We start from the raw sequence: 14,845 nt of genomic DNA on the forward strand, positions 1-14,845 counted from the left end.
TGATATGAAGAGAATTACAAAATGACTCGCATAAATTAAAAGAGCATGTACAAAAAACTCTACGACAACACCTCAACAAGAACATGACAGCTACTGGGCAACAAAGCTGAAGAACACCTCAAAAATCCAAATGGCACTTGAGGAAAGAAAGAACATAGAAAATGTCAATTTTTTTTTTTTTAATGAAGGAAACCTCGTCTGCACAATGAGACTCAACCATGGATTAAACCGAATTCAACCGCCCAGTTCAGTTTCGTTAGGTCAGGTCATAAACATGGGCCCGACCAAGTAAAAATAGCATCTTCGATTTCTGGTGTCCTGCAATTATTTATAGCATTTAACATTCATTCTGTTCGATAAAATTGACGGCGGTGGTTTAATGAGTAGGGAAAGTAAATAATAATACAAGTGCTTCTTTGACATTGTTACAATTTGATTTCCCTGCGTATGTAAGCAAAGAGCTTCAAATTACAGCTTCCCTTTGACTGCAAATGCTCTATCTCATGCTACAAAACTGTATGGACAACGTTTGGTAGATTGTCCGCAAGCACAACAAAATCTTCATCTCACCCTCTCCTACTACAGGAACAGGGAACAGAAGCTCAGGCAGGCTTCATCGTCAAGGAGTTGCCTTGGAACAGCTCTATCACTTGTTTCAGATCAAGTCTGGTAAAATTTACAAATCCTCCAACTCATCTGGTACATTTAGTTTTTCAATTGCAGACTGTCAAACACACAAACAGAAGAGTAAGTCTTTCTAACATTCACTACAAATACCGGTCCTATGCTCCAGTTTTACAGTTACCAGTATAAATGCTGCGTTATTCAGCTTTTAGCGAAAGGAAGTCATGTCACCTTAATGCTAGCAACATCTGCTGCAGACGGTTTCAAATCCAAAGCAAGTCCATAGTGAAACATGGCTTTGTTATACATGCCACGCCGCTTGTATATTTTGCCCATCAGTGCCCAGACACTGCTTTCCCTTGGTACATACTCTTTCAGCTGTTCTAAAACATTTAAAGCTTCATCAAAATTTTCAAGACTTAGTAGTATATTACCCTTCTGATACATGGGCAGTGGGTTCTTTTTATCTGCCAAAATGGCCTTCTCCATCATTCCCAAAGCTTCTTCATGTCTCTGCCACACAGCTAAAATATAAATAACAATTCAATGTAAAATTTAATATGTCAGAGACATTTGACAAAAAGGAGCTCAAACCTTTAGAGAATGTAATGCCATCCCAAGATAACACATGAGGACAGAAGAACGTGGATTGATTTGAAAGGCCTTCCGAAAGTGGTGCTCAGCAAACTCATACTTCTCTTGCCGCAGATAAACCATTCCAAGACCATACCAGGCATTATAATGCCGAGGATCCACTCGAAGTGAACTCTGGTAGCACTTTATTCCACTCTCAAAATCCTCTAAAGCCACATGCCTATTAAAAATCAAACAGATATCAGCCATTACGGCATGGTCCTAACAACAAATCAAAACAGAAAATTCAGTAGAAACTAGAAGTCTGGATCATACTCATGACCGCAAAGTGTGTGAGCATAAGAAAATTTTGAGTCTAGATGGACAGAACGTTGGAAATTCTTAAGAGCAACCTCGTGATCTTTTTGTAAGCTATAGCAGTTTCCTATAGCACACCTGCAAAATGAAAAACCAAACACAAAGATGTGGATCACATAATACTTTTTTTTTTTTTTTTTTTTGAAGAATCATCTTTGTGATAGGTGAAAAAAGTTCCGTGTTTAACTTTCAGATGTTCAATCTCAAATGAGTTTGAGGGTTTGCATCCCATTACAATTGTAAAAAACCCAAGCCAAAATGCAATATGGAGAGTTGGCTCTGAATACAAAAAAATAAAACAAAGTTCTGAAGGCATACCAAGCCTGAGGTGATAAACGATCAGTTGATATTAGCTCTTGCGCCAAGTAACTTAGTTTCAACTCTTCTTTTAGATGCTGCATCATCAAGACTTTCTTAATTAAATAAAAGCAAGCAGAGAAGGAATGCAGTTTGTTGAAACGAAAAATTATATTGTGCCAGCAATTCATCCTTGAATTTGAATATGAAAATATTGAAGCTTCTTCGCTTTTAATGCATTACACAACAACATAGAATCTATCAATTTTTAATATACATTGAACTTTGATGTTCTTTTCAGCAAATTCAAATCACAGAGGTGAAGTAACATATCATCAATGTTGAAATTAGGTCCAGGTCTATCAGAAAATGACAAAACAATGTTCCCACCCAAAGATTTATACGTGCAGGAAGGTGAGTAATAACTAGTCATTTTTTAACTGAAGGAAAGAGTAACAAGTTAAAAATTCTCTTAGTAGGAAGCTGTTGTTTATGCTTCTGATCCTTGTACGAGGCTCTCAAGGAGTAATAACAAGTCTCAATATACGAAAGAAAACAAAGTACATTCTATGCTCCATACCTAGAAATAATGATGAAATTATACAAATATAATCATGAGCCCAAGGACAAAAAACTTACATAAAGAACAGTTGAATAGATATCCATCCCCTCCAATGTGTATGGCGATACACGTCGCGCCAAACTGAAGGCATTATCAGCTTCATAATAATCTACCAGCTCAAAATAAGCTTTGCCAACCTGCATTTATTTTTTCATAAGCCAAACTCCACTACTAAAAGTATATCCTCAATTTAACTAACAGAGAAACACCAGTCTCATATCTCATCCAGCATGAAGCAATTTAGAAAACCCTCTGTGATATCAATAACAGTGATGACAAAGGTAAGTTGTCTCTCAATTAATGAAAGACAATTAAAAAACTACAACTACAATTAAAAAGTCAACAAATGCACAGGAACTTACAAGTTCTCAACAAAAGTAATCATAAATGTAAGTAAATATAAAAGAGTAATTTTCAAAATACAGCCATTTTAGATTCCATATTTCCAACTGTGATCAATCTCCAAATACACCCAATGAAGCCTAATTGATTCTGTCAATAAGGTATAACCTTCTTACTCTTTTGTATTCAATTAAGCTTTAATTTTAAAACTAGAGAACAGGGGCAGAGGTTAGACCTCACAGTTCCTACCAAAAGCAGGACGTTAAAGACCTTTCTTCTGCAAATATGAGGGAGGGGCGAACCACCCACCTCACTCTCTTCTGTATAAAAGGAGAATGGGAAGTGCAAAGGTCCTTCCCTCCATCCACATAAAGGGCGAAATGGAGGTTCAGGTGGAGCCCTTCATCCTTTTCTCTGCTGTAAGGCCTTTCCCTCCACCTATGTAGCACATAAAGGGGGAAATAGAAAGGTGGATCCCTTCATCCTTTTCTCTGCTGCAGAGCAGAAAAATATGGGAAGACAGGAGACCCACAAATACCAAAAGAAGTGCGGAAGAGAACAGGATCCCTACCTATGACTCCTGTTCCTTCCGGTTCAATTCTTTCATCCAGAAACAGATGCGGAAGAGGAGGAGAGGATGAGGCTTGTCCTCTCCCCTTCATAAGTGCAGAAGGGGGACAAACAGGAGGCCCTCCCTCCCTTTTAAAATATGATTTTTTTCTAGGATTTTTTTTCTTTGAATGTTGAAACCTTTAACCGGGTGGTGAGACTTGTATTGAACCCCTTAACCTAAAGGCCCAATCCACATTATTTCATTGAATTTTAAATGGCACAGTTATTTTACATGAGTTTAGTTCCCTGCCAGTATTCTGACAATAAGAATAAACATATCCACTGGATTTAACTATGTACTTTGTTTGGAAAATCATAGTATAGAAAATGCTACGTATGATAATAGAGTTTTATTTGGATTGCCATTTGTCAACATAGTACATAACAAATACAAATAAGACTAGCAGAAAACATTACCTGTGAAAGGACCCATCCTGTATTATACTGCTGATGTGAAAGCTTAAGAAACACTTCTAGTGAATCCTGACTCATGTTGAAGCTTTATAAGTACACAGAACATTAAAAGAAACAAAAATCAAAGGCATTCCTTTTGGAAACCAGGGCCACAGCAAACAAATAAGTGCCCACCTGACACTTATACAGACAAGACAGCCTGTATCCTTCCCCAAGAGTCCTCAAGAGGCCCAGGAGCTCTGCAACACCAGATTGAATTCTTGAACCAGACGTTGATGCCACTGCACAAGTCTGCAGATTCATTCTTTCTCTTTCAGTAGGTCTATCATCCCCCAGTGCTGACACAGAAGCAGATGAGGTAGCTGTGCTATCTGTCCGAGATTCATCTAAAGGCTCTTGCAATCTCCCTACAACCGAAAAAAAAAAAGATTAGGATTTATCTGAAGTAAGAGTTGTTGTGTATGAGAGAGTAGTTCCAAAATTTGTTAAGACTTGAAGAGGTACTATGCTCATCAATTGAGAAGAGACTTCCTAACTTCAACTAGCCATATTGGAAGAAACCAATCCAACTTTAGCAATCCCGAAACTACTAGTAAATGTGAACAAAAATATTTCTTTTCTCAGAAAATGATAACAGGTCCTAGTTCATGACTGAGAGAGTGAAACAGTTGGCTCACCACTACTGCCATTAGAGACTTTAGATTCATAATACCAGTTTCTTCAATTGCCATATTGCTTCCAAGAAGGAATCCTTTTTGACTGACAAAAGAAAGGCCAAGTACAATAGCATATTTCATTTAATCTAATAAGTTCCAACAATAAAGGTTGAAAAAAAAGTGAGAGAGGAAACAAGGATGAGCAAGAACAAAGCTTGTGACACAGTGAGGCTCTTTGAGGGGCTTATTCCTCCTATGATGGCGCCAGAGCAAGATTGGGCATCAAGTTCCAACTTGCCCCACTTAGGGGAGGCCACAGTTCGGGTTAGGTCGGGTTTCTCGGAAATCCATCCTCACCCCACAAAGCTACCCTGTCCACACGACAACCCGTGATGGGGTTGGAAATCAACCCCATCCCCCCTGTTTTCCTATTCTCCAACACCATCCCTCCCCATCTTCATTTCCCCATCCCAGCCATGTTTTCCTATTCTACAACACCATCCCGCCCCATCCCCATCTCCCCAATCCATTCCCCCATGACCCATGACCCATTCAATCTTTAACAAAATCTAATAAAATTTGTAAAAAATTAAACAAAAACAAATAAAAATTATAAAATATATAGATAAAAAACAATAAACCATAGATTTAAAAAAAAAAAACTACAATAATTCTATGCAACAATTAAAATTTTATTTACCCAAATACCTTAGTTCAAGTGAATTTTTTTTAAGGAATATAAATATATGTTTAAAATAATAAAAGGGTAACTTCGTAACCATAACAAATTGAGTATTTGTAGGTCAGGGTTGGAGAAACCCATCCCCGCCTAAATCCGTGTGGGATTTTTTCGCTCACCCCATTCCCTGCCCTGGAACGTGAAGGTCAACCCCATCCCCTCCTAAATTGGGTCAGTTCGGGTTGGATGCTCCACTTAACCTCCCATCCCCTCTTCTATTTATTAAGTGGGATTAGAGAATTTACAAAAAATACCCCTTACACAATTAAATCACTTAAAACCCTTATACCTACCACTCTACATAACTAAACTACATGAAATTAAGTCTAGAAATATAGATGATGTAGAAAACAATAATGTCTGAAGATAAAAATGATCAAAATACCCCTCAGTAGCTTTTCTAGCAAATAAATTACATGTTCTGTGTTTCTTTCACTTTCTTAAATTTTACTCAGTTTTAGAAAAAGATATTCTGAAGAATGCAGTTGCTTCTAACTACCAGTGATTGAAAATGCATATAGATAAGACTCTCATACCCTGTAGAACCATCTATTAACTCTTCTAACACATTAAACGAAAAATGATAGAGAAGCATCAGAAGCAACCACATGATTAGTGAAAGATAAGATGCAGAAAAGCAAGAAAGCAACCTAAGTAGTTCTGAAAGTACAGAAGTACAAAAGTACAAAGAAAAAATATGAAATAGTTATATATGAGCAGAGAACAAAAGTAACCTGCATCTAAACTTTCAGTAGCCCAAGTGTGTCCTCTACGAACAGTAACAGAACGAAAAGTTGCGCCCATCTTAGATGAAGCAAGTCCTCCAAGAAATTTGGAAGAAACATGATTTGTTCCACTTCCTCCTGTTTGTGTTGCATTTGATGCTGCTTCTCCAGCAAGCCTTGTACTTCGCCGAGGAACAGAATCAGAAAATAACCTCCCAGAGACCTACCATGATTCAAGCCAAAAAAAATTCAAAAAAATGAACAGCTCAATCAGGTTTGTTCATGTAAGGCATGATATACTGCAGATACATTAAACAAAAAAGTATTTCCACCTTTAACATTCAAAAGGTGAATGGTAAAATAACTCTTCAGGGGAAAGAGGGCAAAATTAAAGAGAAGAAAACAGGCACGCAGACAATTAAAGAATTCCAGACAATTTGAGAAGTTGAACATGGTAAGTAGTGTGACTATCCACAAATCACAAAAGAGACATGAGCAAGCACCTGCGTATGAGCGGCTCGGGCAGAAGATGAACGAACACTCTGCACTCAAGTCCAACCAGCAGATAATAAGATACGCACACAACCAAACTGAACTCAAGACACGATGGAAACAAACACAAATCATAAAGGGTGCTTGCTCAAATATATTGATCGTGAAACAAAGCCAATGCTAAAGACACAACGTTAATTGTCTAATCAAAAGCTCCTTTCAGGATGGCAGTGAAAAAGATCATGGATAGTTGATCGGAACACAAATGCAACAAACTGACAAGAAAACACATCCAAGGCCCCAGTTTTACATCCTATGTGGTGAACAACAAGATATAACAAAAAAGGTGTACAATAAGTCGAGGCAAATGTGTCAATGACAAGACTTCTCAGATCCAATTTTGACAAACAGGTTGTGTGCAGAGAAAAGGACTTTTGGAAAACCACAACATTTGAATTTACCTTTTTTTAATCCAAGAGCTTATTGGTCAGAGTTTAAATTGACTACTTTATATACATTCACATTTTAATATGACTGGACACTCCATAGACAAGCAGTTCAAACAATAATCAATATTTTTTTAATGGTCACATAATATTCAATACTGGACACGTTATATAAGAAAATTAATATAGTTAAGGTGGAGACCAGTTGGATGAAAGGAGGTTACTAAGGTAAAGATTGAATTTGATTATGAACAACTGGCAACCTTCCGCAATTTTCCTTCATCGATGAATTTTCTCCTTGGGGCCTGAATTACAGCATTCACTGTTGACCTGAGAGAGCCTTCAGCGCCCACTGTCCCAAGATTTGGCTGACCATTTCTACATAGAGCTGGAGGAGCAATGCCTGATACCTGAAAAGATGTAAAAGTGAAAAATTAACAAGCAAATTAATAAATAAGGAATATAACGGTATCAATCCAAAATACAAAATTCTCTCTCTCATATAATTATTGGCAGACCCTGTTAAGCTGCAAATTTGCTGCAGTAAACCCCATCATTCAGTTTAAGCTGATCACACAGAATTTGGATAGGCTGCTCTGGCTGGAGCAGTTAAGTCACAGAGGGAAAACATGCACAATTTTGTGACCCTTATGTGATTCACAACCGACAGGGATAAATGATTATGGATGTGCCACTCAGAGGCGTTCCAGAAAAAGCAGTAGATTCATGCTTGGTGAAAAATAATGCGAGAAATATGTGCTCCTTGCTCTACAAATTTGCTTGCAGTTGGTGGGGCCATTTGTCAAGAGTCTCATTGACAGCTATTAAAGACTACCTTTGTTCTTTTATTTTCCTTCTGCATCTTGTCACTTGTTAACCATCCCTTGCTTTCTTGCCAGGGGAAGGATCCCTTCTCTGTTTCAATTTTGGTTCCTCAACTGAAATCTTTTTTTCTAAAAATTGAATAAATAAAAATAATTAGAAAAACGCTTCCTCTCCAAATTAAATTTTCAACTGCAGCCTACCAAATGATTAATCCCAAAAGGTTTCAGCAGTACATGGCATAGTTTTAAAATTACAGAAACTAATCATCTAAACTAAAAATCACATTTCATTCAATCTAGATGCTACTTCAAGAATTGTTAGCAACTCTAGTTTGATTAACATTTAAACATTGTTAGCCAAATGTAATTTGATCTACAAACTAATGATGCCATCTAACTGTAATTTGATTTGCAATATCTACTTCTTGTTTTGACATATAGCAAGCAATGGTTTGTGGAAGAGCTTTAATAAATTTACCTGTACTGAAACTGGTGATGGGGCATTACAAAGAGACACATTGGGAAAAACATTTGCCACTTGACTAGCAGATCCTAATCCCAACACTGCTCCAAGAGAATGACCATGACAGACGTCTTTAACATTGTTCCCATGCAATTGTTTTGATTGTCTTGGACTGGAATCATCTGGACACAATTTCCTACTAGATGACACATTGGACTCCTCGCCTTGGGAACTCAATCCAGAATTTGTGTGTTGCTGTTGAATGCGAGCAGCAGCAGCTTCCCCAAATATGGTATTTGCATCCTCTGCAGAGCCTGATGAATAGGTAAATCTATAAGCCTCAGAACCGTAAACAAAAATAAGATGAGAGCAAACTATGTGATCAAATGAAAAAGAACATCACAAGCTATGCTAAAAGTAAGTCCAAACACCAAAAAATAAGATACTATAAACAGCCATAAACATAAGATAAGGCCAAGTGCCCTCTAAATTCTTAAGAGATGTTGACAAGGCTTCCACACCCAAATGAATTTTCTCCTTAATTAAGAAGTTCCTACAACACTTTATTCGCACAGAAATGAAATTTTATGGAAAGGGAAGGGAAACCTAAAATAAACAAGACTGGCAGGTTAACTAAAATCTTATACTCGCCTAGAATGCACAGTTCCTCATATGCAGACCATAGAAAGGGGTCTATTGATAAAGCCTGCATAAAGTGATCCACAGCACTTTTCCTTCTATCAGTGTACCTAAAAGAAACAAATTACTTCCAAAGCTTAAGCAGTGTCCCACATATTAGAATACAAGTATGAATGACAAAGAGCCAGTATTCAACAGCTAAAGCAGAAAATAATAATTTGCCTCAATCAGATCCAATAAATGTTTAGTATGCAGGATGAAATCTGCAGACATGCAGAATGAATCCTGCAGAAACAGAAATCCATTCAGCTGACTGGCCCACATGAGTGAGATCCATTCCCCAATGTGAACAGATTTTTATATCACATTTCAGCAAATCGTGACTCATTACTATGCCATGGGAGCCTCCTGTAACTTTACATGAGATATGTCAGACAAAGGAAGTAGATTACATGTTGCTTGCAAGGTAGTATCAAAACCCAGAATACAGCACAGAACTATACAAACGATAGCGTAAGTCTTGGAATCTGACCCATATAAAGGAGAGCAACACTAGTCAAAATCCAGAAAGAGACTACCTAGATTAGTTAAGATTACTCAAGAACAATAAATATATGCATAAGCTGGTAGTCGACTAACAGCTGCCAGATCCATTTAGATTGATCTCTACAAGTGACTATCTCTCCAGCCACTTTGGATAAAAGCTCCATCTAAGTCTTCTAAACAGAGACTTTGTAACAAGTGGTACAGTCTAGATAGTGGTATGATTTAAGCTTGGTCTTGTAAGTTTGGGATGAAGGGTTGGATCTGATAGCATCAGCTCCAGGGTATTATGTATCAGTGGAAACTAAGAGTGATTTGCCTGCTTAGAAGTAGAGAATGGTTGAGACAGTGGCAAACGCATTGAGTAATATCCCAAGAAAATTTGGGCACATCTGAGAATAACAGTTTTAGAAAGTTCAGTTGATCAAGATAAGGGAAAATTTCCTGGTGCACCTTAACAGGGCACTTGAAGACCATATGTGCTTACACCCTAAATCGAGCATATAAGCTGGATATACCACCAAAACATATGAAGGATCACAATCGTATAGAAGTTGTTAGAAAAATTCATTCAAGTTATAAAGTTTATAGTAAACAGTAATGCATCATAACTCCATTTGGATGGTGACTCAAAAAACCAAACACTTCAGATCCTAGTTGTCCTCCATTCACCCAGCTTTCAAGATCAATAAAAAATTAAAGTTTCTGTATTTTCTATCCTCAGCTACAGAAACAGACAATGATGCCTGTTCACATCATTGTAATCACAACCCTACTTCAGCTCAGGTTATTTTTTTATTTTTTGTTTTTTTTTATCTTTCAGTCTTGCCCCTGTTTTTACGGCTAAGTCAGATACATGTGCAACTTTTTGCACAACTTAGAGATACATATACCAGATAGATAAAGAATACTACTCTATGTGAGCTAAAATTATTTAGTAACTTTTTTCAGCTTTAATACTGTTTTATGATTAAATTAGAGGAATTTTTTAGAGTACATTAGGGGCATATCAGTAATTTACAACTTTAAATTATAAAAAAAACATAGGATAGAGGGATTGAGTGTGTCATTCACTCAAAAACCTTTTCTTCCCCTATGTCTCTCAATTTCTCTCCTGAGCCCTCCTGTCTTTCTTTCTTTCTTTTCCCTTCACGCTACTATACTAATCCCTCAAAAACTATACTAATCCCTCAAAAGTCCAATCATTCTCATGCACAAGCCGCCTCCTCTCAGTTTCTATTCTCTTTTAGCTCATGAAGCCTTAATAATAATATAAAATCAACAACACCTAAGCAAAATGATAGATGGAACTACTTCAATAAAAAATCAACATGTACCAAGAAAGCCTTAAAATAAATTATAATCTAATCATTAAATCATAATCAGAATTAAAAAAAAAAGGAAAGCATGGAAGACCATCAGCCATTTCATAAGCGCCCCCCCCCCCCCCCCCCCAGGTGGCTGAAAGTGAATTTTGATGGTTCTTCTATTGGCAACCCAGGCCTCTTGAACTTGGTTTGATTTGATGGTTGTGTCAGGGAACAAGATGGTTCTAGTCTGCGGTTATATTCTTGTCCAGCAGCCTCAGAAGCCAAGGTTCAGGCCCTCCTCAATGGCCTTATGTGCTCAATGGTTCCCCGGCTTCCTCATTATTGAGGGGGATCAGCAACTGTTAATCAATAAGCCTTCAGAAAACCTCAACCACACCCCACCCCCTGGAGATTTGAGGCATTTGCTGCACATTTTGGTGAAATAGCAGACCTATCTGAAGGGATAGAAGTTGTACAGTCACATGTTTCTCCATGAAGCCTACTCGCTATCAGACAAGCTAGTTACAGATGGTGTCTCCCATGGGGACCGGGGTTTGGGGAGTTCACTCCCTCTGTCACCTAGGGGTTCCTCCCCATGATACTATGCTGTCCGACTAGTTTCATTAGTAAAAGCTCTCACCATTTTTCCAAAAAAAAAAAAGTAATTTTTTTCTAGAGTGATCATGAACCTATATATGAGTCCAAGAAGGTAATGGCCAGCTGCACCATTTGGAACCTGCATGAAGAACCAAGCAATATAAAATGATGAAGAACATCTACAGGAAATGCAATGTCAAATCAAGCTTTTATTCTTGAAAATATACTAAAGATCATTTTATATTAGATCATATTTAAGTTATGAAGAAAACCATAAATTACCTCTATGTGTGACTCATTGGTGGGGTATAATGATGCTTCAGCTTCATGAAGAAGATCCATCTGAAAGCACGATAGTGCAAACAAGTAGCGGGATTGAGCCATTTTTGTTCCTTCATGTATGTAGAACAACAACAAGAAGATATTGTGTAAGGAAACACAATAAGAAAAAGACAGGTATAACATGACAGAAGGAAAAATGATCAAACAACATGATGATAGCAACAGAAATGTGAAATTTGTGCAGAGCTACCTTTCAAAATATGATAAGCACAGTAAGCTTGATTATTCCGCAAGTAACAGCTTGCTAATAATTGCAAGTTCAACTGCACAGGTTGAAAAACGTTATAACAACACTAAGATGGAAAGAAAAGATAAACATGCAAAACATGAAGGTATCTACCAAAGAGGACGAAAAGTTAAAAACAATGTGGAGAATTACTAAAAACTATTTAATTTGCAGAAAGAAATATATATGGAAATAATGGAGCTAAGCTCACAATATGAAGTAGAGAGCCAGATTTGCATAAAGCACATAACCCAAACAGCTTTATGTAAGAGAACATGAAAAAGCTACGGTATGAAGAATTTAGTATTTATCCAAATAGTAGTTAGTTGTAAAGATAATTAGAACCTAAGGAACCTTCTTGTGAGATGACAAATTACTCTCAACCTCAAAACAAAAACACCAGCATCAACAACAATGGTAATTATCAAATCATATCTTCCTCGTGTAGCTTGTTCTAGAGTATTGAATTAATGTTAAGTTTCCAAGTGGACTTCTCTTCTAAGAGTATTTCAAGTTACCCAACCACATCAATAGATAAATAAACAAATAGCTATTGTGCAGACATATACATGTATAAACTACTCAAGTAAGATAATACTCAGTAACATGTCTCTTTATTGGGCATGTTTAGGCTAAATAACACAACAGTGAGAAAGGAATTCGTGACATTTTTTGATGGACCAATGAGAAGAGGAAGATCATAAATGACATGGAGTGAACGAATAAAGTAAGCGTTGAAGAAGGATGATTGAAGTACAGAACTAACTGCTGGATTGCACCAGTTCCATCCGAAAAATGAGTAGCCACTTAGCAGGCTTATTACCCAACTTTATAGCCTATTAAATTTTCTTAGCACTTTTCAATGTGAGACTTTTTTTCACTCAACACTCCTCACATCCAGGCTTCAACATAATGGGCCTAAGACGTTGGCACATACTCCTAAAGAAGCACACAATATACAAATAAACTAGATTTCACCTCATGGAGCCTACAACAAAATAACCTGGGGAGGCACAAACCAGGTCTCAGCCCATGCACACATCTTGCTTTAATACCACTGTTTGGTTGAACCCAAATCCATCCCAAAATAATTAATCACTTAGGAGGTTTATTGTTCAACCTTAAAACCCATTAACTTTTCTTAACATTTTTCAATATGGGACTTTTTCCCACTCAACACTAACAAAAGATACAGTAGAACTAAGGAGGAATTATTAAATATCTGGGGCATATAATATACATAGATATGATGGACCAATGAGAAAAGGAAGACCATAAATACCGAGGGTTGGAAGTGATTCACAAAGAATAAGAATCTGATTATCGAACCAAAAATGATAGAGCAGAATGGAGGAAGGGGATTCATATAGCCCATCCCTACAAAATACCAATGGTTATAAATATGCCTATTGATGAAATTATAAACTTATGCTTGTTTCTCTTGGTCCTTCGAGTGCTTTACCAGTCTCATGGCATCAACTCTTAGTTGCACATGGGCCATCACTCAAGTGTGTTCACATGTAAAGATCTAACCTATCCAAGAGTTCCACCAAGGCATCTACCTCATGTTCAGCCATTTACAAAATCATAACAGGATGCTGGACAAGGAGGACTTCCATATTTGACCCTCGCATTCTTAACCCTTCACACCAATTTGCTGCCTATCATTTAAGTTGGATGGGTGACAGTACACTCAATTTTTTAAATGCAAAATGCACTAACTTCAACTATATAATCCAATCCATATTGTGGAGCCATGTTCGTAAATAATAACGTGTTTAAACTTTAAACTAGCCATGACAAATAAATTGTTTCCCAGGACAACTAAATCCATTAAATAAAAATAACGATATTTCAGTGTTTAGGATCTTTAGATTGCTTTATAACCTTTAAACACCAATAACTCCCAGACAATATGTTTAAGCACAACGACGTAAAATGACTACAACCTATATCATTTCCTCTATGCACTGTTTATGCATACAGTGTTCAATGGACAACTCAGGAAACATATAGTAGGAAGATAACTTAGCTCCCCAAAAACTACAATGTTTCCAATTCTCGACGCATGTTATCCAACGGTTTTGGACTGTATTCGACTAAATTATTAGCTACGTTCAAGAAAAAATATCTAACAGAACTTCCAAGCAAGTAAAAGATTCAAGAAGCGCAACATGAAAGCACATAAAACCTAACCTTCCAAAACGCCCACCGCCCCTCCAGGGGGGGTGGGACATCAAAGAAAACAAATCAGGAGAAAAAACTAAACTTTTGAAAATAATTTCAACCGGCAGAAAATGATAAGAATAAGAACATAACTGACAACTTAAATATATAACTTGCAATCTATAAACATGGGAAGACCTCGGAGGGAAACTCAGCGCAGAGGCGTTCGCAAAGGAAAATGGCGTTCCGGTTCATAAAGAGGCGGAGATTGCTTTGGACGCAACTGATCAATAGGTTCTCCATAGTAGCAATCCGTCTTCTACGAGAGGGAGAGACGAGGAAGCAGTGAAAAGTAAGGAGCTTCGGAGCTGTTCAGATGGTGTGGGCTTCCGGAGCTTCAATTTGAAAACAGCGCGGCACGTGCCTCCGGTGCTGGATAAAATCGCAACTGGTTTGAAATCGGACGACACGCGTAGGATTTAACCGTCACGGTGAGTCATGCATAGACTTCGGGTACTGCAATATGAAGAAGAAGAGAGGCCGCCGAATCGCTGATTGACTCAGCTGGCTCCGAGTCCCGTAGAGCGTAGCGGTGGACGAGTGTCATGAGTTGAGTTAACCGAGTTGTGAAATTGCTTTCTTTTCAAATTTCAAATGCAGGAATTTACTAGAATGGCCACGACTACCCATTCAAATACAAAAACAGCAAATGAGAAATGAAAAGTCCCGTGACGTTGCAACGTACCAGAGATTCCCCCACCTGGCCTTAGCTGGAACGGAGCCTCCTCCCGGGTTGAGAGACTGGCTTCGAATCC

At 37.6% G+C, this 14,845-nt stretch overlaps 1 protein-coding gene across 1 annotated transcript; it reads right to left on the reverse strand.

The window, feature by feature from the left end:
• Nucleotides 1-289: 289 nt before the first annotated feature.
• On the reverse strand, nucleotides 290-14,333 carry LOC137945596 (cell division cycle protein 27 homolog B-like). The gene is made up of 16 exons (XM_068791536.1): nucleotides 14,229-14,333; nucleotides 11,829-11,901; nucleotides 11,579-11,688; nucleotides 11,389-11,435; nucleotides 8,859-8,956; nucleotides 8,223-8,521; nucleotides 7,184-7,330; nucleotides 5,992-6,205; nucleotides 4,037-4,269; nucleotides 3,866-3,931; nucleotides 2,512-2,631; nucleotides 1,894-1,970; nucleotides 1,534-1,653; nucleotides 1,219-1,438; nucleotides 856-1,137; nucleotides 290-724 (listed from the first exon to the last, which is right to left on the reverse strand). Exons 1-16 carry the CDS (start codon nucleotides 14,331-14,333, stop codon nucleotides 677-679), a joined length of 2,259 nt encoding a protein of 752 aa, XP_068647637.1. The 3' UTR covers nucleotides 290-676.
• Between the last annotated feature and the right edge of the window lie 512 nt (nucleotides 14,334-14,845).

The sequence above is a fragment of the Aristolochia californica genome, unplaced genomic scaffold (assembly GCF_029961685.1).
Source record: "Aristolochia californica isolate CCGP_79_NKW_82.1479 unplaced genomic scaffold, dmAriCali1.0.hap1 SCAF_12, whole genome shotgun sequence".
Lineage (NCBI taxonomy): Eukaryota > Viridiplantae > Streptophyta > Magnoliopsida > Piperales > Aristolochiaceae > Aristolochia > Aristolochia californica.

What these genes read in the sequence shown, in the direction of transcription:
- LOC137945596 (XM_068791536.1), bottom strand. Translation starts at nt 14,333, where the DNA reads ATGGAGAACCTATTGATCAGTTGCGTCCAAAGCAATCTCCGCCTCTTT. An exon ending in CCAATGAGTCACACATAGAG is followed by an intron (nt 11,436 to 11,578) that starts GTAATTTATGGT and finishes TTCTTCATGCAG; the next exon opens with GTTCCAAATGGTGCAGCTGG. An exon ending in CACACACTTTGCGGTCATGA is followed by an intron (nt 1,439 to 1,533) that starts GTATGATCCAGA and finishes GATTTTTAATAG; the next exon opens with GCATGTGGCTTTAGAGGATT.